At 40.0% G+C, this 27,500-nt stretch overlaps 1 protein-coding gene across 1 annotated transcript in view; it reads right to left on the bottom strand.

Moving 5' to 3' along the window:
- Positions 1–27,500, bottom strand: part of MEIS2 (Meis homeobox 2) — a 177,987-nt gene that overhangs the window by 5,773 nt on the left and 144,714 nt on the right. The window contains exon 10 of the mRNA XM_009886999.1: positions 816–874. Within this exon, the coding sequence (XP_009885301.1) occupies positions 816–874 (59 nt within the window). The remainder of the gene's footprint in view (positions 1–815; positions 875–27,500) is intronic.

The following is a 27,500-nucleotide window of genomic DNA, read 5'->3' as shown; positions in this document are numbered from 1 at the left end:
GAAGAGTTTCCCAAAGGATTAATAACCTTTTCAAAAACCTTTAAAGTGAAGCAGCAGGCGAAATCACCATCAAGTTAAAGCCCTTGTTAGTGACAACAGTCATCACCACATGGAGAACAGTTTTATCCCATAACCTCATGGCAGGAAACCACAACTCCCTAGTATGCCGAGGAAAGGCATATTACAAAGTGGAATGATTAACACGGCACCAGTTGTTGTGTAAAGAGTTACATATTCCGAGTGTAGAAACGTAGAAAAGGTATTGTTACAAAAATCATATGTTTTACTGGGAACGTATCTGGTGCATTCTTAAACAAAGGTAATAATCTTTTAATATTTTCTGGCAGTATGGTACCATGTCGCATTAGTAGCATATTGTGAATAGTCAAAGCAAATGAATGGATACAATGAGTTTTACAGCTCGCCTTCCAGAAGTGAAAGCAATGCATACACCAAGGAGTTGTGGGTAGCAAGAAAATGAGATTGTCCTGCTGATTGGACGCAGACAAGCAATGAGTAATTCAAGAGCTCACAGTCAAACAAACTGCTTGTGGCACTACTACTTGTACCCAATTACCAATTCAGAGAGAAAATAAAAAGCAGTTTCAGTAGAGTCAGGGTGGGAAATCTCCAATTAGCACCAATTAGTGAAGTTGCTTCCTACAACGGAATTCTGGGGACATAAGGAAAAAAAAAATAATCTCCCAGAATGCCTGGTTGGAGCATTTATTTACCAGGTGATGGGACTCCTGAAGAATAACTTGATGAGGATTTGCGCCTGTGGGACTTGAATACAGATACTACTTGGAACTTGCCTGCTCGATTTGACTGGTCAATCATAGGCTGTACTATTCTTCTTCTGGCATTAATAAACCTGCAACAGAATACAAAGAATAGAAGTCCTTTCATCAGCTCGCTTCTGTGTTGCGAACACCTCTGCTTTAAAACTGGCAGGATTTTAGCGTGGTGCGGCAACGTATTTTCCTTTGCGTTGGTTTTTTAAAAGAGTATAATTTCACTTTAAAGGATTTTCCTCTAAGTGCTCAGAAACTGTAACCGGTAACATGCTTATCTGACTAGCCAGCTTAAAGCTGGATTTGCCAGAAGGCTTTGAACAAGCAAATACGGCCGAAAACTTGTGTTAAAAGACAATTGTTTCTTTAACTTCTTCGAGCGGCTCAGAACCTGGTTAAAGTTCACAGGCTGGGAGACTTTCCCCCCGCCTCCTTTCCGTCCTCGGGTTCCAGCTCCCCTTGCAGCTGGCCATAAATGAGGACCAGGCTTTGCCACTCCGTGCTTTCACAAGGTATCGTTAGGTCAGCGAAGCCATCAATTAGGCTGTCTGAAGTTTTATCACCAGCGCAGCGGCAATAAGTGCCGGCCCAGAAAGACTTCTGCTCTTCTGCGGCTCCCGGGGTCGGAGCCCGCAGAGGAGGGGGTCGTCGGGAGGTCAGTGCCAGCTGGGGCCGACCTCTGCCGCTGGGACCGGGGACACCCTGCGCAAGGCCACCGCCTGCCCGAAACGCAGGCACCTTTCAACTCGTTAGAAACCCCCGGTCGCAGGTACATGTGGTTAATATTAGGCCCAAAATAGCCTTTTTTTCTTTTTTTTTTTTTTTTTTTATCTCAAACCAGGGCGGTTGCCGCGGCTTTTGAGCGCTGGTAAAGGCAGTTAGTTGGCTGCAGAGCCTGGATTTAATTTTGCTGGTAATCCAAAAATAAGTGCTTGCATATTTCTTATTAGCTTAATGCGCAGCGATCCACATCGGCACAAGCTAAGCCAAATTAATTTCCCTAAAATAATTTTGAAACTTGCCTATTCACAGTGTTTCTTTCAAAACAGGGCAATTTTCTATCACTCAGGAGCCACGCTTGTTTTTGTCCCCCCTCTTTGTGTTTGAGAACACTTGGGGAGCCTTCGCGCAGGTTTTGTGTGCTATTTCACAGCTCAGGCTTTCGGCTGGTGACCCTTAAGGAGTGCTAATGAAGTTGAATACTAGTGTTTAATCCTCTTCAGAAATACTAACATGCCCATCATCCAAACCAGCCTCCAATAATTGCCATTGGGCCCGATCCAATGCCTCGTGAAGTCTTTCAGTCAGTTAACTGAAAACTAAGTTCATCTGCTCATTTAGCAAATTGCTAGCCTTTATATAGCATCAACTCCGCAAGGCCTTTTGTCGCGCTTCCCTCCTTCCCTCCCTCCCTCTCTCCCGTCCCCCCCCCCGGCCCCGGCTAAATTCCTCTGCAGATAATAAGAGACGGTGGCACACCTTCGATTGCATCTTCCGTAATCACAGTCGTGGAAATTTCATTAGACAGATGCATAAATGCTACAAATAACACTAAAGGGCTCTTTTGCATCTCTCTGCTTACATCCAAAAGACGTTCTTTATTCTTTAGGAGAAGTATAATTCAGTTGTCAGAAATGTCATCCTGCCTCAGAATTAGTCATGACTTCAGGTATTGAAAGAAAAACTCAGACACAGTCGATGTAGTTGTTTACTCCCTTCTGACTGTGGCGCAGCAAAGGCATCTCCTACTCCTGCGCTGTGATTTCGAGGCGTGCTTCCGTCCTCAAAGACAAAGGTCCCCGATAGGACTTAATTTGCTGAGCTACTTTCCAGCAACATTACCGTGCTGACCAAATGGAGCCTGACCTGAACCTCCTCCATCCAGCACGCCTTTTATCAGCTGAAGTTAAGGCCAATAGAGATTAACAGGAAAGCCTGATAAGACTGTTTTCTCTTCTCCTATGAGCTTCTAATGGTGTATACAGATGGCAAGGTTTTAAAGAATGGAATGAACGCTTATTTAGGCCTGTAAAAAATCACAGACAACAGAAACATCCCCCCACATGCACACGCTTTCCGTCTTACTAACCCCTTTTCTTCAATCAGGCCACTCTTTGGGGAAACCAAATTGCTTTTTCGTTTCTTATTTAAAGCCCAAGCACTTTTATTATTTACATCTGGTGGTCCCCTTATTTATGTCCCTCTCCACTTCCCTGCACACACACCCCGGCTCACAGGGCTGCGAAGCATTATGGGCCTTGGCTCTCAGCGGGAGAACTCGACACTGTCTTCAAACAAATAATTAAGGGGAAGGTTAAAGGTTCACCCAGAGGTCATATCTTTGGATACTCCTCAGAAAGTTTACATTAGCAAGAAATGGGTGCCCTCTGAAGTGTTCTTTCAATGGGCTCGCACAACAAGGCAGAGCATTAAGAAAATTCTAAGTCCTCCAGGGTTTCAGGTGACAACTGCTTTACCTCTGTGAGCAGCAGATTGGGATACTCCACTCCAGTCTTATGCGTTCGACAGCCTCCACAGAGTACGCCTTTTGGGACTGGTGTGGAAAACCCAATCTTGCCCAGCCATTCACTCCCAAAAGAGCTTGGCCTTATTTCATTCCGCTGATGTGAATAAAGCCAGCCTTTCACTGTGAACTCTACATCGAGGTAATTCACTAGTTGTTTTGGAAATGAGAGTTAAAGCCCTATGAGTGAGTCCCCCAATCTTTGTTTCCTTACAGAAAAAAAAATAGTGATAATAGTGATTACATTTATCCAGTAAATCTTGCAAAAAATAGCGCTTGGCTTTGATTTCTGATTTCACTATTTCTCCATTTTTCTTTTGCACATATGCGTAACTGCAGGTGCAAATGATGTCGTCTAGACCAGCAACATTTTGTCTGAAGAGAAGATGCTCTGTCATATACTTAGAGAGATATAGGAGCACAGAGGCTTTAGGCATCCAGATCATTTCGAAATTCCATTTCTACAGCCTCTCTGAAAAATCCTGTCCATAAACAGCATCGGTTATACCCACCAGTGGGTATGTCTGAAAAATTACACATGAAATTAATTATATTTGTGAAATTGCAGGTGCAAACCAGACATACATTTCGGGCGAAACTAAAAATCAGATCCTAGTTTCATCAGCAGTAGCTACATCACATAATGCATCAGCACAATTGGTAGACAAGGGCACAGAATGCAGTGTTTGTGGATTATTATTTATTCTTTATACTGCCCCATAAATATGCACAGTGCATAATAGAGACGTAGAAACCACAGTCCCTGCCCTAGCCTTTACCTTTTTTTGAGGGCTTTTTTGAATCCCTCAGGGAGTCATCTCCAGGGCCAAAGTAAAGCAAAATATAGCCTTTTGCACAGCACTTCAGTTCGTGTGTTGCAGAAACACTGTGATGTTATTTTGGCACAAATGTCTTCAAAAGGCATTAAGAGACAGGTGAAAAAAGAGAACACCAATGCCACTATTACCAGCATTATTTGGAACCCTATAAAAGAAGAATTCACAGCTCTGTTCCTGACACTAATTGCCTGCCTTGTTCATACCCTTCACCCAGAGGCCAAAGATTGAATGGCCTGAAAAGATGAGTAAAATCTATCAACAAGACATGGATTTCTTTGTTACTCTTCTGTTAATAGTAATTCCTATTATTTGGATGATAGCAGCAGTTAGAGGACCCAATGAAGCTCAGCCTTACTCCGCCCGACGCTGCACAAGCGCACTGTCCAAGAGAACTCAGAGTCTGAACAGATTTCCAGGCAAAGCCTGAGGGAGAGGAAAGACGCCGTCTCCCTGTTTGTGAAGGGGAACGGAGACAGAAGGAGATTAAGTGACAAGGCCAAAGTCATACAAGAGATCTTTGGCAGAGCCACACACCCAACATAGATTTCCTCAGTCCTCTTTCAGCGCTCCTACAATCTGCTATCCATATGCTATCTTTCCTTTGTTCCCCCAGCTTAGCAGTCAGGCACACTGGCAGGGGACCGCAAAGAGAGCTCACGTTGCCACTGTTTGTGCCTTACCTGCTGTGTAGATAAAGAGGGGTCATCAGCCTCCAGGGCTGTGAGCCGATACCTTCACAAACTCTACATTCATATGGCACTTGGTCCTCATTCCAGCATGATAAATGAGGTGCGTAATGTTGAGAAATACATGTCATAGACATAGCGAGTTTAATGAAAATCTCACTTCCAGCATTTTGCAAATGACAGATTACCGACCTCGCTCATTCAAACAATAGTCGTTTGAATCAAAAGAAGGGTTTTTTTCCATCTTGTATTTTTCTGTAATTGCTACCCAAAGCAGCCACATATATTTCCTATAGCACAAGTAGTTCCGGTAACTTCTGTGGGACAACTTATAAAAGTGCAACGAACAAGATTTGGCTCAAAATGCACAACAACATGGACTTTCAAAAGAACACATTTCATTTTTATCTGCTTCCGGCAAAAAAACAGTAGAGCAGTAAAGGTATACTAGTGAATATGCAATCTAGTCTGGTGATTTGGTAGTCCTAGTCCTAATTGGTTCCTACCATTGCTAATTAGCATGACAATATAATCTAAATATATGCATTTAATTGCATCTCTTCAAATAGAGCCTTCGTTTTCTTTGTCCAAAATAAACATGTAGTCTGTATTTTAAAGGAAGTCCTGTAATTAATCTTCTTTATATATTTATCATATTTTATCTCAAGTCATATCAAATGACGTTAAACTCACATTTACATAATACATTTTATTTTTATAAAAAATAATGTTCAGATAAAATCACAGAGAGATATTTCTGCAAAGTGCAAAGGAGAATAAACAGCAAATAGAGATCTCTTAGTCTGCTTGCTCAAGTCTGACACATTCAAAAATAATTTTGTTGTTGTTTCCACTGTCTTTTTTATACATACTGTATGCGTATTTCAAAACACTGTGACCACTCCACAACTGAATCTGAGTAAGATTAGTTCTTGATAGGAACTGTTAGTGGCTGTACCGACTGGTAATCAGAATTAGAAACATCGCCAACTTTTCTTTGTGGCTATAATGGAAAATTTACTTTATGTACGTAGGATCACAACAGGTCTTATTTCAGGAGGATGAATTGCGTGAAAGCTTAGGAAACTACAATTCATTCCCAACTTGAGTCTAATCTGAACTCAAGCAGAGAGTGGTATTTAACTCCAGTCACTCGACTATACATCTGAGATCTCCTGTGAGATGAGCTGGTACAAAACCGAACCAGTCCCCCGCAGAAGAGTACACTGCTGCTTCTAAGAGACTGAGGAACAACGTGGAGCCACCATGTACAACTCAAAACTTTCCAGTATCAGTCATCAATCTGGATTTCCATTAAAATATCCATCCCAGAAAATAAGGTGTTAAAATATTGCATTTATTTAACAAACCAGCCACTGCACAAATAGGTTCTCAATTCTTTATGTGAAAAACAGAGAAATAAACAAATTTTTGAGATGAATTCACAATCAGTTCTCTAAAAGGATTAATGACAAGGGAAGTTTTGCCTCAATTTAGATTTTAGCCCAAAAAGACACTTCTGCTCTTTCGCTTGAAAAGAACAGAGATACCAAATGAACATTGTCACAGGCTTAGTCATAGAAATAATAATAAAAGTAACAATTGTTTACTTTCTGTCATCTGAATATAAAGCCTAATTTTCAAAATTTTTAGGTATCCAGAGGAACAGTCTAGCAAGATTTTTAAAAAAACTGCCAAATTGAGAAGCTCAGCTCTTATTAAACCTAAGTAAATGGGAGCTGAGCTTGATGAATAAATGGGGTTTAGGCACCTGCTTCAATGTTTTGCTGAGTAAGAGCCTAAGAATGCATTCTAAAAAAGTAATCCAAACGTTTTCACCTTGGATGGGAAAATAAATCTTTGCCTAAATGATATTTCAGTATTTGGAGTATGAACATGTCAGAGTTTAGTTCAAGAGCATATAGTACACTGATCCCTTGTTGCCCAAGAATGCCCTAATTTGGAAGGGAAAATAACCAATGAAATATTATATCTAAGTCACAAAAAATGTTTTCATAAGTACCCTAGAAAATTACTTCTTTCCCAGGCTGAAAGAATCATTTCAGAAGTCTTGAGCAGATCAGAGCAGTCTGAAGGAATGCATTAGAAAGGACTAATTTGCAGAATTAGTGTTATCAATACACACACCCCACCCCGCAGTCTTTGTCTATCACCCAAACTTTTATCTGATCAAGTAAAATCTAGTTATCTTAGTTTATTAAACTTCTCCCTCCAATATGTATTCTAAACTGACAGAATTAGGTTTCGGCGTCCTTCTGTACCTGTGTGTACAAAAATAGTTGAAAAAGCCCTTGTTTACGCTTCACTGAATCTATGCCGCACCTGGTTACCAACTCTTATTTGCAGCATTCCTTATAGGAAATTAAAAAAGCTGAGTTAGTCACCTGGAAAGGAGCCATCTAAACAAGGCTTCCCTAAGTCATGAATATTGAGAAATGGAGCCACTCACACAATTGGTTTTGAGAGGAAGAGGGAGGGACAGGCAAGTTCATTCCCTGACAAAACTTCACATAGTTTTGGACAGCCTTGTTAGAGAAGGGTTTATGGGCTGTTTAAACTGATTTTCTTAAGCTAATTTAGACATCTCACATCTGTCAAAGGTGTGAGTCAGAGGATCTAAGTCAGCGTCCACGTTTGGTGGAGAGAAGGCTCCAGAAGATGACAGAGAGCAACTGAGCTGGGTGCCTGAGGCAGCCCGAGGCAGGCACTAACCGTCCTGAAGACCTCTGCCGCATCTTGTATGTTTATGTTGGAGCTCCTAAAAATACGTTATGCTACTCGGAGCTGCCAATTGTTGGAAATCATGAAATTTGCTCGTCCCATAACTGTGAGACCGTCCTAAAAAAGCAGAAATTTAAACAGCACTCTTCTCTGTGTTTACTTTGCAAGTTTCTCAATCATTGCGCCACATTTTTAAACTGCTCTTCTCAGCCACAAAATCTAGAAACTTACTTGAAAAGATTCTCACGTAAACATTGTCTCCTGGAGCTGGGACCTCAAGTTAACATGAAATAACTTGAGCCTTGTGATAAAATCATGAGAATTGGCAAGATGGGCACCTATTCACCTCCGAGAAAATCCGTCTCGTTAAACATGTACCTCCCGGTTACCAGGTTACCTCTCAGGAGCGCGGGGAAATGATGTGGCTCTGCCAAGGAAGGCCCCGGTGCCTGTCACCGGCAGCACCTGCACGGCCGCCACAAACCCCAGGGCAGCCACCCTGCCTTTGCTCCTGGGGCAGGGGCTTGGGCACAGAACCCTTTCCCTGCAACGAAGGCAGAGCTCCAGGAGGCCCCAGTTGCGGTTGGGGGCGAGGGCCCAGCCCCGAGGCCGAAGCCAGCCTGCGCTTGGGGACGGCGCCCAGTGCTGCTGGCAACGGGAGAGACACCACTCCCTGGCTGCAAAACCCGGCTCGCCCCGGGGTTTCAGCCTCCGGTGGCCCCAGGTGAAGCCTCCCGCTGTGCAGCTGGGCGCCATGAGGTGGGGCCAGAGCACCGCTGCCGGGCCCGGGTTTGGGCCCGGGGCCTGGGGGTGCCGCTGCCCCAGGGGCACGGCTGCCTCCTCCGCACCCAGAGAGCCGGGTAGGGCAATGGCCGTGCTGCGGTTTCAACTGGGTGCCTCTGTGGGCATTGCGCCGGCCTGGGCAGCGGGCAGGCCGTGACACCCCACTGGCGAGGAGGTACCTGTGTGCCTGGCTGCACCCAGGCGAGGCGGAGGTCCCGGCCCACCCCAGCAGGTGGGCACAGGTTTCCTCACCCCCTCTTGGGGTACCTCAGCTTAGGTGGGAAAGGGCCATCCCTTATCCCCCGCTGTGTTTCTGGTGGGGAGCGAGCGCCTTTCCGTACAGGCAGTCACCCCCGAAGCCGCCTGGCGCACACGGGTGAGGGCTGTTAGACCTTCACGAGTGCCATCAGGTTATTCATATACGGTTATTTATCATGCACCGTAAAAATGGTCTTTTAAAGATACTTGAAAGGAAGGGAGGAGACAAACAGACATACTTCCTTAGCTATTCATATCTTACAGATAAAATGCAAAGTCAATAGACATAAGCTGTAGTATATAACCTCATCCTGTACTTGATTTATTGCAGATGGGAATCAACTAGAAACTGAATCACTTTGAAATTTTTACTACTGACATTAAAATTCCAGGTTTGTATACATACGTCTTGCGGAGATGCTAAATACAATTTCAGCTAATTTGGCGTGTGCTTTGATTTGCTGGCTAAGAGACATCCATGTTAAAAGTAGATAACAGATCACCTATAAAATCTTAACTCATATGTTTTAAGATGTGTTAATTTATCCTCTTAAACTCATAGGAAAAGATTTTCAAAACTAATGAGGGTCCAGCAGTCTTGAAAACAATATGCTTATCTACCTTCTTGCATAGGAGTTGAGGGGCCTCATTTTAGGTAACTTTTCTTTTTTTTTAAAAAAAAAGGGTAGTTTTAGAGTAATATCACATTGAAATATTTTACACATCTTTTTAACAGTTTCATATTAATTTTTTTAGCCAATTCTAAATTGACCCGAAAAGGAGAGTTGTCAACAAATGTAACATCTGTTTAACTTCCCTGATCAAATTAGATTAAGGCACTAATTCTCCTCCTTACTTTTTGCTGGAAACTACCTAAGTAGCAACTTGCCAAATATGCATAAAGGTGTTTAGCAATTATGTACTGGGTATGTTTGAAGAGATCAAGGTGCACTCACATGTCCTGTGCTATGGATATCTCTGATTAGCTTGTCATCTACTCTGAAGAAGATGTAGCCCAACTCTCCTATACTATGTAACAGGCCAGCTGTTAGCTGTCTGTCAAGCACCTAAAGTGGACAAGTAGTCCAGGAGCAAAAATGTCACTCCTTTGATCTGGCAAGGAGCAGCTGCTGATTTATAGAGTAGGACTTTGTTCTTCCGTTCTATTTTACTTTCTTTCCTAAGGCAGAACCACAAAATCCAGCAGAAAAAAAAAGTGCCGTTCTCTGCAACATCAACAAGCTCTGACAACTGCAACAGGGTTTTTCTTGGCCCTAACAAAGCTCTCAGGCATCTCCTTTGACGCTCACCTTTTTTTTTTTTTTCCTTCTTCTTTTTGCAATGCGGTAGTTATTGTTTAATTCAGCTTCTGTAAATGGAATGGACTGTGGCCAGCAAGCCTGGGGCATAAACACACCTGTATGAAAGAAGCCTTATTGTAGCAACCATCTACAACCAACCTGCACATGCACTACCAGTTCGTGAGTTCAGAAGGAATGTTCCATTTTCCCTGACAGTAAATTTTGCCTTAAGATAACATTTTTTTTGTACCCACTGTCCTGTCTTGACCATGAAGCTTGTACACTTTTTCATTGTTATTAAAATCTGAAGGAAAAAAATAAGTATTTTTCTACCTGTCAACCAGTGGACCTCAGGAAATTGGATCCGAAGAGCCCACTTTAAAAAAAACACAGCCAAAATATATTTATAGAAACACACTGCTGAAAGTTTGAGAACTGCTGATCCTAAAGAAGCCTGTTCTGTTTCAGAAACAGCGATGCAGTTGCAGCCACCTCCAGTTTATACTGTTGCAGATTCTCCTCAAAAAAGGCATTTTGCAAAACAACTACTCAGTAGGATATAGCATTTGATGCAACTAACCAGACCGCGGCACTGCCAGCCCAGAGTCAATGCTCCATTCAGTTCTTTTAGACTCAGAAGGTGCTGAGCAGATTCTGTGAGGTGATCAGTCACTACACGGGCTGTTAAACTCCTGCCTCACCCATTGGAATAGCGAGGGAGTTTTCCTTTATTTCCTTTCTGATCTGTTTTCAAGTTTATTTGCTAAAAAAAGAAATCTACAGGCCACAAGAAAAAGCTGCAGTATAATGCTGCTGAGCGGGAGGGGAGTGTCTTGTGTGTTTATGGATGGGGAAGGGAACTACACAGCAAGCTGTGTATTTGACCCTCGTAGGTGTCTACGCACATGCTGTGTTCACACTTCTTTATACTGTAACTTTAAAAAGGAGACAAAAAGGATTATAAAAACAAAGATGGGAAGAGGTGAGGGTGGTGGGGGCGACATCATGACTACAAGATCTTTTGCATATATGTTAGCTTGTGGAAATAAATAAGAACTATTACAGCCAGGGCCCTAAGGGAGGCAGGAAAATGATGATGTACAGGATAGTATAAAATGATATATTAAAAACTGTGCTGTCAGTGGAACAATAGAATATTAAGCAAAAGTCCATAATAATTGGCAGATATTTAGCTGTAGACATCTTTCTCTGGTTGGTGGGTACTAAAGTATACGTGAGAGGAAAGAGAACTAGTTAGGCAATTAGAAGTAATGGGCATAAATAATACACTATGTATAAATACATCCCCCCCTCCATGTTATAGCTCTTATCCAGATACACCTAATCACCCCTCAGTAAGTCATACCTACATGCTGGTATCCCTTGTGATTTGCTCTTTGCACTGTCTGGTTACTGGAGATTCTGCTTATGTTAATCTTTCTCTCTGTAGATGCAGAATCATGTTCATTTTTTCCCTTTAATTATTCTTACCGGTGGCAAAATTTTGCCAAACCAGAGGGTCTAATGGCTTAGTAGCTAAAGATGTGTCAACACCACAGACACCAAGAGACTACAGCATGCCATGTTATGGAATATGTGCTCCACAGTGACTGAAGGTATTAGCAGCACAAGTGTGGGACAGCTATATTATTTAAGTGTGACAAAGTGAAGAGGTAATTACATGGATCTTCCCAGTGTCATACTGGTGAAGCTTTTACTCTGTCTTATCCCATTTTTTGTTCTCTGTATCCCATAGGAATCAGGGGGAAATGCTCTAAAAACATTTTCGAGAGTTTGGTAGTATATGAATGTGTTTCATGTATCCATGTGTCTTAGTTATTGTTAGTCAAACTGGTTTGGAATCGTGGAATGGAAAAGTTAAAAAGCCTCTGTGGAGCCGTCTCCTCAGCCTGTCACTCCATGTCCCAGCCTCTCATACCTTTCTGACCACTCCTTTGTCTCCCCCAGGGCTCAGCTCTCTTGCTCCCCAGCCTACCTTGCTGGCTCACCAGAGATAATTGCAAAGTACAGCTGGCAAGTCAGCGATAAAGCTTGCTGGTGCTCTGCAGGGGTCCTAGATGGCCAGATATGCTATGACTGAGGACATATATGTGAACGTTACACCATTTCTTTTCTCTCTGTTGTTTTCATTCTTCTGAACAAGCTAAGGACAGAAACCAGGAAGGTTTGTGCTTTCTGAAGCCCTTGAAAGGCTGTGTTCCCCTGATTTCAGTACTCAGCTGGCTTATGGGCAGAGCAAAGTATTGGAGGAGCCTGTGCTCAAGTGCACCACATTTTGGTTGTTGTTGGCTTCCCCAGCTAAAGACGGGGCTATTAATGTATTTTTCTTTTTTCTGTTAAAGGATGGTTAGCTGGAGAAGCCTCTCACTGCCACTTAAATATCTCATGTGAAAATTAAACCATACCACAAAAAGAAACTTGAAACTGAGCACATATTTCTTCAATGAAGAACTGGCCAGTTCTGTAATGTGTTCCACTATCCCGTATTTTGCATACAATTGAGATATCTGTTACGAAATGAAAGCCAATCTATATAACCTATCTAATATTTATCTTTCTTTATGAGAGCAGTTTGGAAACTCTGTGTGTGATCTTACATAATTTTAATAACTGGTTGCTGATGGATTTCAATATTAACTCTGACTGTTCTGACTGGTAGGGTGTTGAGGCTTAATTTTCAGGAGAATTTCACTAATTGTTCCTGCACTGCGTAGGGGTGAAGGCATCTAAGAATATGTGTATAAACCTGTATTTGAGCCCACAAAACTGGTAATTGCAGGGCTGTATCCAACAATGCTGATCACAGTCTAGTAAAGCACTCGGATGTATGCAGGGCTGTATCCAACAATGCTGATCACTTCAGGCTGGTCTAGTAAAGCACTCGGATGTATAAGGAAAATTTTCAAAACGACCAGGCCCCATTATCAAAATCATCATAGGCCCTGCAAAGCCCATCCTAATATTCACTGAACTTCCAAGTTAGAAGGCAAAATTAGCAAAGGATGTTGACACTAGTGTCTACATTGTAGGTGCTCTGCTCTCAAGGAAATTCTTGTCTCTGGCTAGATGTTCCAGGAATCACCAGAAGGTGGACTTAGATACCTAACTACATTTTTTTTTTTGTAAAAAAAATAATAAAAAAGCCCTCACGTAACTCTGAAAGTACCTAAATTCTTTAGGCATGTAGATTTCTACTTTTTAACACCCCGTCCTGTCATCATTTTTGCTGCTGTGTATATGCATACCCTAACAGTGCGGTACTTTCTGCCGTAACCATGCTCTATCTCCAAATTAGAGGAAGACACTTATGTCCAGTCAGGATTCCTATGGATCCTTTTAGTGAGACAGACATCTTAGGACGGGTCTGTTCTTTCTTATAACAACACAGATAAAGATCTCTTTCCTTTATAGCTGACACAGTAATTATTTGACTATTTATCTGGAAAGAAGGAGATCAAGTTTTGCCTCCCTATCCTGCTTGATTTGGAACAAAGACTTGAGCATAGGTCTATCACATCCCAGAAGAATATCTGAATCACCTAGGTATTCAGTACAGTGAACAAAGCCCTTTCAGTTCTCATTCTGAAGATGTTCCATCTGAAGTAAGTAATTATACAGTCATAATTAACCAACCCTTAACTCTCACACGTCTGAAGTCGGATCCCTAACCAAGAGGCTGTAGAGTCAAGCCCTTGTTCTTATTTAATTTTGTTCTACTGACTAGTTGTTACATACACAAGAGAACTGGCAGTCAGGAGAACAAGAAAGGCATGATAGTGAAGAAGAGTAAAGATGGAGCATTATGTTCAATAGCCCATTGATTGGGAAACTCAACTCACTTGGAACAGCTAAGACATTGATTTAAATCAAGACGAAGAGAAGACCTGCAAACATATATCCTATTTAACAAGTGAATTTTCTAGCCAATGAGCCATTGAGTATAGCACTCCCTCTACCCCGTTTGCCTCTTTTGTGCAAAGCTTTGGTACGGCTGATGTATGACAAGAACTTCGGCTGGATTTGGCCCCTGGGGAGATAAACTGAGTCAAGGCTGATTTTGTGTTGAAAGTTGTTTGTCACTCTGGAACATGTTATTGTCTATTTATCACAGTACATGTATTTGTGTTCCTACTCCTCTGTCCTGGAGGTCCTTTCTGTATAAAAGAACCCTGGGCAGGGCAGTGTCTCACTTTTCAGTACTGCTAGGGTTGCAGTTCCAAGTTTCTCAATTATATCCCATTCTAAGCAGTTTTGTGCGTGCTCACCAATGGAAACACGTGTATGTGAACCAAAAGATTTTAGGCATCTTGGGACTGGGCAGCAGCTAGGTGATTCAGTCACGGCTAAAGATTAAGATTAGTTTAAATTAAAGTTTGCAGGGTTTGTGCTTGACACTCATATGCAACTCAAACGACATACATGTCTAACATATACATATATATAAATGAGAAAATATTTTGTAAAATATGCTACACAGATCTTTGATTGCGGCTTAGTTAGTTTATAAGACAATATTATAATAATACTTTCATAAGAAGTTCAAACCAAGTTTTAGAACATCTTTAACCAACCTTTGAAAGAAACACAAAATTTAAGGTCAATCGAAACATTATGAAAAACAAAAAAAGCCCTTGAAAAAAGAAAAAAAAATACCCCAAATTCACAGAGCATCTTCAAACAAAGTAGTTCAGCATTGTGCTTTTGTGCATAAGAATTTAAAAATAAATTTGATAAGAATTTAACTATAAATAGAATAAAACCAAAGTTTTAATTTTAGTTCAGTGTCAAAACTGAAGAAAACTTAGGAAGATAAATCAGTAGTTAGAAGAGGGAAAGTTATTCTTTGTTTTTCACTTTGAATTGTTAAAATTATCAATGGCATGTGTACATTTCTAGGAACAATACACATTTTCAATTTGATAGTGAAAATCCTGTAATATTTACCTATTTTTGAAATCAAATATGCCTTTATACATGTAAACTTGTAAACTTGCATCCATGTAAAACAGAATAATAAAAGCAACAAATGCAGACACCCATGCAGATGAACTAGTAGAGTTAGTTTCCATTTCCTTTTCTTGATTCTTCCCCAGTTGTTATATTCAGTCTTTCCAATGTGACTATATTATCATCCACAAAATTTTTAGCATCATCGTAATCATAAAAGATATACTTTATATCTTTATAAATCACATGAGGCTTAGCAGACCCTAGTAATGCCACATCTGCTTTAATCGTAGTAAATTCTAGCCTGAGACAGCATAGCCTGTGGTGTCTCACCTGAGTTCTCGGAGACATTTCAGGAAATGCATTAGCTCTGTGAGTCAGTGAAATAAATACAAACAAATATAGTGATCAATAGCCAAAGAAAAATTTAGCACTCTAAATGGGTTTTGACAGAAGCCTGAGTTGAAGAATCCAGCTGTATTTTATGTATGTCCCTTAACCACCAATCAATTCTGCTGAGATGAGTGGTCCAATTAGCTACCCCATTTTTGATGCCTGATACAAGTGTTCACAGTCAAAAAAAATCATGTATCTAGAGGACCATTGTTTCTTTGGTCCAAGAAACTAGGGTCTACAAAACAACAAATATGAAAACATCATAATATCAAATTCCACGTCCTAATTTGAAACAGAAATCTCACAGTTCCAAGTACATCATTGTTAGGACAAAACTGATGCAAAGATGTGCAGCTAAGCTGGGTGCCTACACTTCGTTTTCAGGTGTACTAAATACAGGTAAAAAAATGGTAAGTGAAAATTTTTGTGGGCATGTTCTGCATCCAGACTGAAAAAAAAAAAAAACATTTCATCCTTCTGCCAAATTTATCCCAAGTGCTACCTAGATCATGCTCTGGTTTTCCAATATAGTACAGTTCTATAATAATTGCTTAAGCATGCCATACAGTATTAATCTTCCTCATGAACTCAGTCCCAAACCAGTTTCCATGGAGAGAAATTAAGAGGTATGTACAGGCAAAGGCGAAAATATATGGCTAGCCAATGATACAGAAAGGCTCTTTAGATGGGAGCTATGGTAGAGAGGAAGGATTTTTCAACTGAGATTGCAGAACTGAGGGGAGGGCAGCATTAGACAGAGAGTGGAGAGGAGAATATGAAAAAAAAGAGAGACATCTATGTTGAAGTAGGTTTTGACATTGTTTTAAAAAAGACAATTTTGAAATTGATCTAGAAAAGGATGGTGGAAGGCTGCTGAAGTGCCTGAAGTAGGAGGTGATTTTGATGTGTGTGTGAGAAGGAAGCATCAGCATTTGGCACATTATGGGGGGGATGGAGAACTGGGACTTAGAGTCCTGAGAGAAGGGAACTACAGTAGTCAAGGTGAGAGGAGATGAAGGCAGAAGCAGAAGAGACATACTGTTGAAGTGGAAATAGGAAGAGAGGAAGACACTGGAGATGTGAGAGAAAGGGCAGCACTAGGAAATGGATGTGGAGTTTGGACAGTGGGAATAAATGTGTGAGGAGTCCTAGAGGAGTATAGAGGAGTAAGACTTGTATTGAAGAATGTCTGAGAGAGTAATGTTGCTCTGGGTTCACTGTCAGTTTTTTTCGCCAGGTTATAAACCTATCTACATAAAATGATACTGTCTAAAACACAAACTTCTTTTAAACAATGGTCTGTTTATTGTAATATTTTGTAGCCAAGCAATCTCTGCAGTAGCTGCAGCTGTGGCTTGTTCCCTCTCATCAGTAATTTTGACTCTCTTATAGTCATTAGTGTGAAGCTTTTCACAGTATTTTAAAATGATAAATGTAATTTCCTCCCAGTTCTTGAGTTCTGTTATGTTTGAATGGACTATTCATCCTTTAACATCTAAATAATTTGCCCTGAGAATCATCACAACATAGCTACACTTTGGAACAGAACATGTGAATATGGTTCTGATAAAGCTCTGCAATGTTTATTAAAAAAAAAAAAAAGTAGCTTTGAACAGTTTATGATTATCTATAATCAGTACCTTTCTCCATAGAATAGTCCAAAGATCCAAGTCCTGAAATAACACGCAGCTGTGTGAGAGGGTGGCCACTACTTCTCATGAGTTGTTTAATCCTCACTGCTGTTTGTTGTGTGTGGAGCACCGAGTAGGCTTTTACTTACGACTGCTTTAAACAGTGCCTGCCTGCCGTATGACTTTCCAGAAGACCCCAGGATGAGGGTAGCACGATAAAGAGCTTGATTTCTCTAAGCAACAGTCATTCAGACTGACAGCACCCATTCATTTACTGAAGACTACAGGAAAAGTATGAAAAAAGAAAAAAAAGACTCAACTGTTGGACTTACTGACTCCTGAAAGGGCAGCTACACTATCATTACCACCAAGTGCATACAACCTGATTTTGATGTTGGCCTACTCAAAATTACTATTTGCTATGAAGGGTTGGCAAAGCAATTTATAAAATGATGGGGTAAAAGTAAGAGAAGCCCCATTAAAAGCTTTTTCTTTCCTTTAAATGAGAGTGAACAGAGTAGGACTCTTCAAGTTTGACTTAGTACCTTTGTACATTTGTCTTTATTAACATCTGTTAACTGATTAGATTTCCCTTAGAAGTAATTGTGCATTGTTAGATAATTATATCATTGCGGCTTCTTATTGGGGAAAGGTATTACATCCAAATACTTAAGATAATAAAACCAGATGGATGTATCTGTCTGTCCGTCTGTCTGTCCACTCAAGAAGCCTTTGGGTATTCTTAGAGAATTTAAAGCAGTAGTGCAAGTCATAAACAAAAGGGGCGTTTTTAAGAAGGAAAATACACTTAATTAAATCGGTGTCAAAATTATTTTATTGTCAACATCCACAATATCGACGATACAGAGATGTTGTGTAAGCATTCCAGTGGAATACTAGTTCTCAGAACCGTAATGAGTTGCTATTAGAAAAAGCAGGGACATATTATTAGTATCCCCACAGAGTTGTCTTCTAAATTATTTATACTTGCAACACTTTCACGTAATGGCAGTTTTAAACTCAAGCAAACAAAGCAAACCACAGAATAAAGAGAGGGGAAGAGAATTGTACAGAAACCCTTCCTGAATGCATGTAGTTAGAAAGGCGAGTCAAACAAAGTAATCAGATTTTGTTTCCTTCTCAAATCCTCACGAGGTCTGCAATAGACAGCATCAAAGCTTTTTGGGGTTGTGTCACCTTGATAAAGGATTGAGCGGCACTGTATCTGTTTTATCTCTCACATCTAAAATGTAAAGGAATGCAACTTTATTTGTCTGGTGCAAGTTTGCTTATTGTCTTTGAAATTCCACAGCGGACCCTCCACAAAAAGCTTAGCTATCAGAAGGGTGCAAATAACACCAGAGCCTTGTGTTACTCTTATGTTCATCCCCTAGGCTATGGTGCCGGGTTTGCACAGGAGTTGGGGGGACAGGGGGGAGGACTGTTGTTTTTATACAAACTTAGCATTGTGAGTTACTGATTCTGCTGTCCACACTTGCATTGCTAATACACAGTGTAATGATTAACACTTTAGGACTCAAGACTTTATAGAAAAATTGAGGTGGGATACGATTTCTTTTTAAACCAGAAGCTTCAGCCAATCTCAAGTCTGCTCAGTGCAGAGAGGATTTGGGTGAAATTGAAGAGAAAATAGCTCAAACTGAAGCTCTAACAGTCTCCTTCTGGTCTTAAACTGTTTACATTTATGAACATGCAAAGATCATACTGTTTACTTTCCATTAACCAGTCTATGAAGCTTTGTCTTAACCATCAAAACAAATTCTAGCTGAAATCACTATCTTATTAGCTTACTAAGCAGCTAAATGTGATTACTTTAAAAACAAAATTCTACCCCACAAAAAGGAAGAAAAAACACACTGCATGTTCCCCCCCACCCCGTAAAAGGAGTCTGTAGCTAAATATTCTCAGCTTTTTGTCAGTCACAATACAAACAGGTTTTAAAAGTATCCAGTTATTGAGTGCCTCTTTTTCTGAGCCTTTGGATTAAGGTACCCATAATAAACACACAATGAAAATGCTGGCCTTCTTTTTAAGCAAAATGACCCTTACGTGTACTAAAAACCTTATTTGCCTTGTGCTACGTCAGTTGCACACCAGCACCCTCATTGATTACCGTAGAGTTACATTAGTTTAAAATTGGAGCAACTGAGTAGTAGATCAGGTCCTATAGTCAGACATATGTTTTCCACTAGATAATGGCTACTTAGATATTTATGAATTTTAAAATGCTTTTCAATTCAACTATCATTGTTACTATGTGGAGGAAGTAAAGAAGTAAATTGCAACCAAGCTTTCAGGGGTTTATTCCCTCATGAAGCACTTGTATTGCTGGTGTCAGGGGAGGGCAACTGTATAGTGCCCTCTACATAATAAATGACACTCTTGAATATTCTTGAAGTAATGTCTGTGTGTGTGTGGTTTTAGGGACAGAGCTATTATCTGCTGGGTTTTACATTCCTAAATACTATGCCGTCGTTTCTTTAACCCAGCTTCATAGAAAGTTTCAAGGAGGTTTAAAATAATTGGTACTCAGATCTATTCTGTCCTGATCACCCATAGAAACAGCGAGTACTCGCAGGGCGATAAACAGCTTTCAGGCAAATGCGTAACACCAGTGTCAACTGGAGTTATGTGCAGAGACTCAGAGCAGAAATAGTATATAGCTCTCTGTTCCTGAACATGACAGTCATAATAAACCTTAACCTCGACATTCCCTGCTTTCCTCAACCACAGCTAAAAATGCTACACACATTTATACCATCTAATGAACTAGACATTAAAAGGAAACCACAGATCTATACTAACGGACTGTCAGGAAGAGAAGTGTGAAGTGAATACTTGCTCATTGTAGTATCATGGTAGTTACCAAGAGGAAAGACCTAATACATCATCATGATCATCCTTCAGCAAGAGTAGGGAATAATCTACCAACGGAGGTCCCATCAGCTACTAAAATACCAGCTTGTAAACTGGGTAGTGCAAACATACAACACAATATCCTAGGGGACAGAAACTCAGACCCACCGTGGTGAACCTGGAAAGAGAATGATGGATGCTTATTTTGCTCTTCTTTGGTGGCAATGCAAAGGAAGGACAAACTGAAGAAGGGGTTTGGGTTCAAGTGAATTGTGTCTGGTTTCTGAATCTGTCACATATTCTCTTTACTAACATGTATAAACAAATTAATTGTAGATGATGACTCCGGTTATGAAAAGAATTGAGAGGGTATAAGACTTGCTCTTTCAGAAGCAAGTAAAGAAAGAGTAGGAGTGAGTGGAGTTTAGAATTGACTCCTTTTCCACCCACATCTCCTTCAAGCCAGGGAAACAACCAGCACTGAAATGATAGCAACCTATAGCAGATAGTGGTCAGTGATGAATATGTATCGCTATAATGAGCAAAGGCAAAGTAGGGAACTCTGCTTTTCCTATGCCTCAGAGACATATTCCATGCTATTTCTACAGTCTTACCAATAATCAAGCCCTTAGTCTACCTGATGCTTGGTTTCCTATTGGTTAATGATATTAATAATTATTTCTTCCTGGTCTCGCCTCTCATTTTCTTTGTGTTGTCATGATACGTTTTCTATTGGTTTTGAGACAATTTGGCAATGAAGGGCACAAAAATATCTAGATACTGATACATCCATGCCTCTATACTGCACAGGATTTACCTTCCTCTGATTGAAATTCTGATGATGGCTGAGGGTCTGATTGCACTAGCTACAATTACTAGAGTCTGGTTTACAATTTGTTCTGCAACTGTTATTCACATGTAACTTTTCAGAAGTCTTTCTAAGATTATTTTTTTTATGTGGGATAATTAGCCCGATATTTAAGAATTCTAATCTCATATAAATGCTCAATCAAAACACATATTTTCCTGTGAGCTAAAAATGCCTGGATTTCAGTTTTGATTCTCAAAAGAATGTTATTGTTCCTGCAGGACGTGCAATGGAGCATAAAAGAGCACTTTACCTCACCATTTGAATTGGATGATTTTTTTCCTTCTTCCCTTTTTTCTTTATTTTTGAATGTTTAATCGATTATTGTTGTCTACGTTTTTTTTCCTTAGCATCTTTATCTTCTCCTGTAAGTGTGGATTTACTCCTTTTGGAAAATCCAGAAAAAGAATGTTGTCCTCATTCTGTGCTTTTGATTTCATATCTTTAATTTCTAAATAAAAAATAGACATTTTCAATTTCAGGACCCATTCAGTTAATGGTCTCTCTTAAAGGACTACCAGAGAGGATGCCATTTATTTCTGACTGTATGATGTGTGTTCCAAGACCCACATTTTACAAATGACAATGGCAAATGCTGGCAACTGACTTTTGGCAAGTACTGATATGAACTGGACTAGAACTCAGGGCTGAAATTGTAAAGGTTTTGGTGTATGAAATACTTCTTTATCCATAAGATAAACACTGTACTAAAGTGGTAGACAGACAAATTACTATGTCCTCATGACTCTCTAGGTTAATGCCTCCCTCAGAGAAGGGGGAGGAAAGAGAAGGATTAAAAAACAACAACCTCCCAATAAAGAATCTCTTGCAGACAGCAAGAAGAAATCCAACCCAGAAATCAGAAAGAAGAGAAAAAAATCAACTGCTGAAAGTGGGAGGACACAACGTACAGACGAAGGAGGAACTTACTGTACTTCCACAGTGTGCACAGAAAAGTGGGACACCTGAAGTTTTTTTTTAAATACATTTGTGGTCAAACCCACATTTTGTGTTGAGGAAGTGCAACTTAAACCAGAGCACAGTAAAATGTGGTATCTTCACTGTCGTGTTTGAATAGGAATTGTTAGAGCCCCTGGTTTAAAAAAGAGAAGAATGTTGATGTGGACTTCAGAAACTGTGGCAGCAGGCAAAACAACTATTTTTATCTGCTTATGATGAGGAAATATGTAAGCTTATGTGCATTTTGGTTCACCTCAGCTCTACTTCGTTTTAATCCAGGCCTATTTTCATGGATTTCTTTTAAATAGATTTCGTATTAAGCAAATAAACTTTAAATTCTTTGTAACAGGTGGCTCATATGAAAACAGATACCATCAGCTGTCTGATGAAGTGAAGACCATGGAGGGGAATAGCAAAGACAATCCACTTTGGCTTCCAGCGAAAGAAGCAACCTGCCAGAGGCCAACGAAAGAACAAGCAGTGGAAGTGAATTGAAGTGTCAGGATCCAGCTGTTTTCAGGGACCTAGTTCTAGGCCTGCCATAGGAATAGTAAATCTGATTTTCCGTGGTTTTGCACTATGTACAGCCTCTCGACATCCTCAAAGTTTCTTTTCCTTTACTTTGGGACAAGCAGGAGTGCTATCAGACCAATATCTCCCAAAATTTTATATCGTATTTTACAGGATGTAAATTGTAGGCCTGGTCATTACTAGGCCCTGGAGGAAAGATATAAGGAGTAAACATCAATGTGTCTCCATTTGCTTTTTCTTTTAAAGAAACCTATTGTATATATTTGAAGATTATAAGTAAACAAGTTGTTTAAAACAATCATTATTTCATTGCCCTGCCATTTTCCTTAACCGGCAGAAGGCCTGCCATTTTCCTTAATTCATTGTGGAGGTGAAGCATGTATGTCAGAGCACCTTCTGATTTATTTGACACTGATGTTATTTGCTTGTTTTACAGTGGATGGAGACAAGAATCTTGGTGCCCTTTTCTGAGCATGCCAATGCAAGCAAAGAGTACCGTGTTTCCACTGGTACAATTCACGTTTCGGGTAGCTTGCATGCCCTTAAGTGACTGTTTCTTGGAAGTAAGTTGCTGTGCAAAGTCAGGGTCAGAGTAGACTCTTAGGGACCAAGCATCAAGAAAAGATGGGTAGGGGCATTGCTGGAAGCGAGCCTGTGGGAATAAGTATCGTTTCCATGGTGGTATACCCTGCATTACTGCTGTACCACAGTTCATTTAAATTGGTAAATGGTAAAGTCAACAAATATGCTGGAGACAATTCATATGCCCCAAATTTACTGCAGTATACAGTCACAAAATCTGTGTCCTGAAGTCAACATAAAGTAATATATCAGGTACTTGTTTTGTAGTATGGCTTGCAGATGTCTCTGTGATTTCACATACTGGTGAAGAGTATTGAGGACTGTAACACCTCTGTGGCATTACAGGTGTTACTGCAGGTATCGGTAGTCACCTGCTATTCTCTCTATGTCATGACACATGAAGAAAGGAAGAGATGAACAGAAATTACTACAGTCCTTCACCTTGGTCACAAGGGTCCCTTCCTTCCCAGTTCTCAGGAAACTCTGCCATATTTCTGTGTATTGTCCTGCAAATGCTGTTAGAGTAACTTACTGCCAGTGCTACTTGAGGACTGATTCAACATTCAAAAATTAAATCTGTGGAAAAACTCCAGCCCACTTCGACAGGCTTTGAAACGGGAACATGGACAATCTGAAGGAGAGACTAAAGGAATGAAACCACTTTGAAAATCTGTCAGCCCCCAATCACTGCCACACTTACATTACCCACATAGTGCCCCAATGTGACTTTCTGGGAAAGTCAGAGAATGAAGCGGCAAAGCACACTTATATTGAGGAGAAAAAATAATTTTTTATGTTTTTATGTTATTTTTATGCTTTTCCGCCTAACATATTTTAATGCTATTTTTATGTATTTTTATCTTGCTCTGTAATATATTGTCATATAACACAAAAATATATTAGTATGAGATTCAAAAAACCCAATAGCTTTTGTAGTTTCTCACCAGCTTCCCTTTATTACTTCAGAGTTTAATTGCTTAGTGTTTTAACACCTCTGTGGAAGCACGTAGCTCCATCTCAGTGTTACAGTCTGGTAACTGGACACTCTTCACATGGTGAATCCACTGGGTGACTTCACCGCTAATACTTATTGTCAGAAAGGCTGTGCAGACTGTTCTAACTTTGTCAGGTGATTGAATAATTTAGTGGACATATTTCTAAAGCTATCCACATACCTAAAACAGACATGTGCTTTGTGGTATGTGTAAAAGCATGTGAGGGCCATTTGAAATTGACCCACTCTTACATGGATGCTGTCTGCAGTGAGCTTCGCATCTCAGCTGGATCTTCTAGGAGCTGCTGTATTATGACTAGTAAGTCTACAAATTAGATGTCCTGGACTAGTTTGCAGAAAAAGGAAAACCAGAAATTTCTGATTAAAGTTGTAGGAAATACTCGCAGTGAACAGAGTCACATAAAACTAATATAATGCTGGGTTTCAGCAGAAAAAATAAACCTCAGTCCAGGTTCATAGAGTGATCCTGGGCTCATCTTTAATGTTGCATTACCATCATGTCACATTTCAAAACTGAAGGAAATGTTATAGCCAAACTGATGCTCAAACCACAGCACTGCTTCTGGGTTTGCCTCTGTTTTTTTGGAGAGAAACAAAATTTTACATTTAAGTGGGAGTTTTGACATGTGAAAATAAACATTAAGTCGTGTGGCTGAGGAATAAAGCTCCTCCTCAGAACTCCTTTTATGCAAACACGACCCTCCAGAACCTTGATGTGCCAAAGACTGTTGAGACTTGCTCTCCCTGATTTAGCAGTTTACTTAAGCTTGTGCCTGTCTGTAAGCACATGGATAACTTCATTAACATGACTGAGAGTTAGGCAGGTGCTATGACAGCCTAATGGAGTTAGGCCTCATCTGAAGAATGGGTTCTGAGAGTGTTTGTTCCTGAACAAGTCAGCCAACAGTCATCTCATTTTTTTTACTGTTCAAGCTATTTTGTCCTTTGTATCGGTGGCCTTTGATTAAACTTAGCGATGGGATACTCAACAAAAGTGAAAATTTTTGTAGGTTCTATATAAAATTATTTTAGCTCATTATAATTAAGGCCATGGACATTCATAATAAACTTTATAAAAAAATGTTAAACTAATGATTCACCTCAGGAAAACCACCCAAGGTATCTGTGAGGAAGATGGCATCTAGTGTTCATCCAGAAAGAGAATAAAGCTTGAGAAATAAGGGATGAGGAATTAAGCTAAATGTACAAGAAGCAACTGAGGAAAGGCCTTATCTGGAACCAAATGACTGGCTTTTTCCTGACTGTAGCCACCAGATCTGAGTAATGAGACTTTCAAGGGATCAGCAGGACTCATCTTTCCCTCCAGAAAGCAATACTGTTCTCTTCTGTAGAAATGGACTCCGAACTTGTTTCTTTCCTCCTTTTATAGCTCACATTGACTAAACTACTGGGCTGTAGCAGGCACTGAAAAGTTAAACTTGGAAGACAGACAGACATCATGGAAAACGCAAATGGACAGACCTCACCAAATTCAAGACTTTCACAAAAGACTACAGCGTTACGGAAGTTCCACATGGTTGTAAAGTTAATAGAAAAATCCTGATTTCTTTGTGAATGTATAAACCAGAAGTATTCCCAGTGTCTTCCAAAGCACTTACTGGCTGGCTTACAGGACACTGTGCACATCAACATAAAATATATACATTTTTGAAATGTAGTGATGCTTTTAAAAGGTTTTTTTCTCCATGTAAAATGGCATATTCTTCCTACACAGAGAAAATAGTCTTTACTAAACTTGCAGGCTTACAAATGAACAAGGCCAGACAATGTAAAGAGCTATAGAAACTTTTTTGGGGGTTGATTTATGTTGAAACAAGCAAGCGACATAGAGTATATTTTATGTTGTCTGATAAAAGATGGTGTATAAAAAAAACCCTTCAAAATGCACTGTTTTGGAATCCACAATGAAAAATGAATTTTTAATAAGGCTTGCCTCAGTGATAGTCTTGGCCAAGAAACGATTACTACTATGCAAGTGCAATATGGAATTTTCACTTGAGAAACTCTGTATGGACTGTGTTTTACACCAGTCATTGAATTTAGGTAAGGAATACAGAAAAAAAAAGAAAGAAATGGTAGAGCCAGTGGAAAACAAAGAACAATTGCAATCTATTTCAGACACCAAGCACATTGTAGACTATAATTTTCTTGATTCTACATAAATGCCCTTCTATGATGATCCAAACTTTTTAATCTCTTTCTGCTTCCCTTGGTAGTTTTTAAGATGAAACATAGAATTTTCTTGTTTCTGCCATCCTTAACCCATACTCAGCAGAAGATTATCAACAATCCCTTATGATTTTATTTGTTTTAAGTGGATAAGAGCTTTGTTTTAAGCTCAGTTTCACCTGGAAATTGCTCTTTTATCATTGGTATCATCGAACTAATGAACTCACCATTCCAATTTTATCCTCCAAATAACAAAAAAAGGAAGACAGCTGAGTTTTCAGACAGCTGCAGAAAAGTCTATCATTCGGGGTTATTCCCTTTTGTAGACTAGTCACTAGACAGGACTGCCTCTTTGAAAATTCTGACTTGGGGAGATTTTTGCCAAGCCAGCATTCCTGATTCTTCACTGGCCCACATCTTGGCCCACATCTTTGGTATGTGTGCCACTTAATACACAGGGAGTATAAAATACTCTTGGTTTACTCCTTTTTTAATAGGTATTGTGGGCTTTTGTATGCATTGAGTGGGGAGGTGATCACACAAGTTGCAGAACATTTACAAATCAGCTTTAGTCACACCTTTCTAAGCAGAAAGATTTTACTAGAGCATGTGTCCTTTAGGGATCTTATGTTCTTCAAGCACTTCTGGTCTTCCCCTTCACTTATTTTTTGGTGTTAAATGGTAGGAAAAGCTAATTCTACCTTTACTTTTCCATTGGGCCAGATTTTCACTTGATGTAAATAATTTTGGTTTAGTTACGCTGATTACTATTTTAATGTTAATTTTTGCTATTTGGTAACGTGTCAGCATCATGGAAAGCACCTACCATCACACTGTGCTCCTGGGGTACCTCAGTTTGAGCACCTGAGTAGCAGTAGGGGAGCTGGGGCTGCAAAGACGACTGTTTTGATGCACTTGTTGCCAAATGGAAAGGGGACAACTTCTAAAGAATATATTGACATGGTGTTCCCTCACACCTCATCCCAGACAAAAGGATCAGCTAACTAACACTTTAGGAAACCAAGTTACCAGATTTCCTTATTATACAACGTTTCTCCAACCAGCAGCACACCTTGAATACGTGCAGTCCAGTGTGAGCAGGTTTTGAAACTTTTGAAAGTTCACATGCTGCAGTAGGCTTGAACTTCATTTCAGAGAAATGAAAGTGTGTTTGCCACCTTATTTTGAACTCTCCAGGGAAATAAAGTTCAGTGTAATAAGCATAAGCATAAGCATTGCTACCTCGCAGCATCCTATGGTAAGACCAGTAGCAGTGATCAGCTGAAAATCTTTAAATCGTGCAGACCCACTTACTTTGCTGTGTTTATGCCAGGGATTAATTTGGCCAGTAAGTTTGGATTGTATCTGAATTTAAAAAAATCAGTAGATCTATGCTGTTTTGGAGCTGGGGCCTTAGGTTTAGGCTGACTTTTCCTGTTCTAGCTCAGAAATGTAAGTAACTGAAGCAATTAATACTATACAGTGTTTAACAGCCACAAGAGTCTGGCAAAGGTATGGTATTTTCACACCAATTTTCAAATCATCTGGCTTTCCC

Source organism: Charadrius vociferus, unplaced genomic scaffold (genome assembly GCF_000708025.1).
Source record: "Charadrius vociferus isolate BGI_N301 unplaced genomic scaffold, ASM70802v2 scaffold14, whole genome shotgun sequence".
Taxonomy (NCBI): domain Eukaryota; kingdom Metazoa; phylum Chordata; class Aves; order Charadriiformes; family Charadriidae; genus Charadrius; species Charadrius vociferus.
The sequence above is the reverse complement of the archived record's forward strand: the minus strand, read 5'-3'. Positions and strand labels throughout refer to the sequence as shown.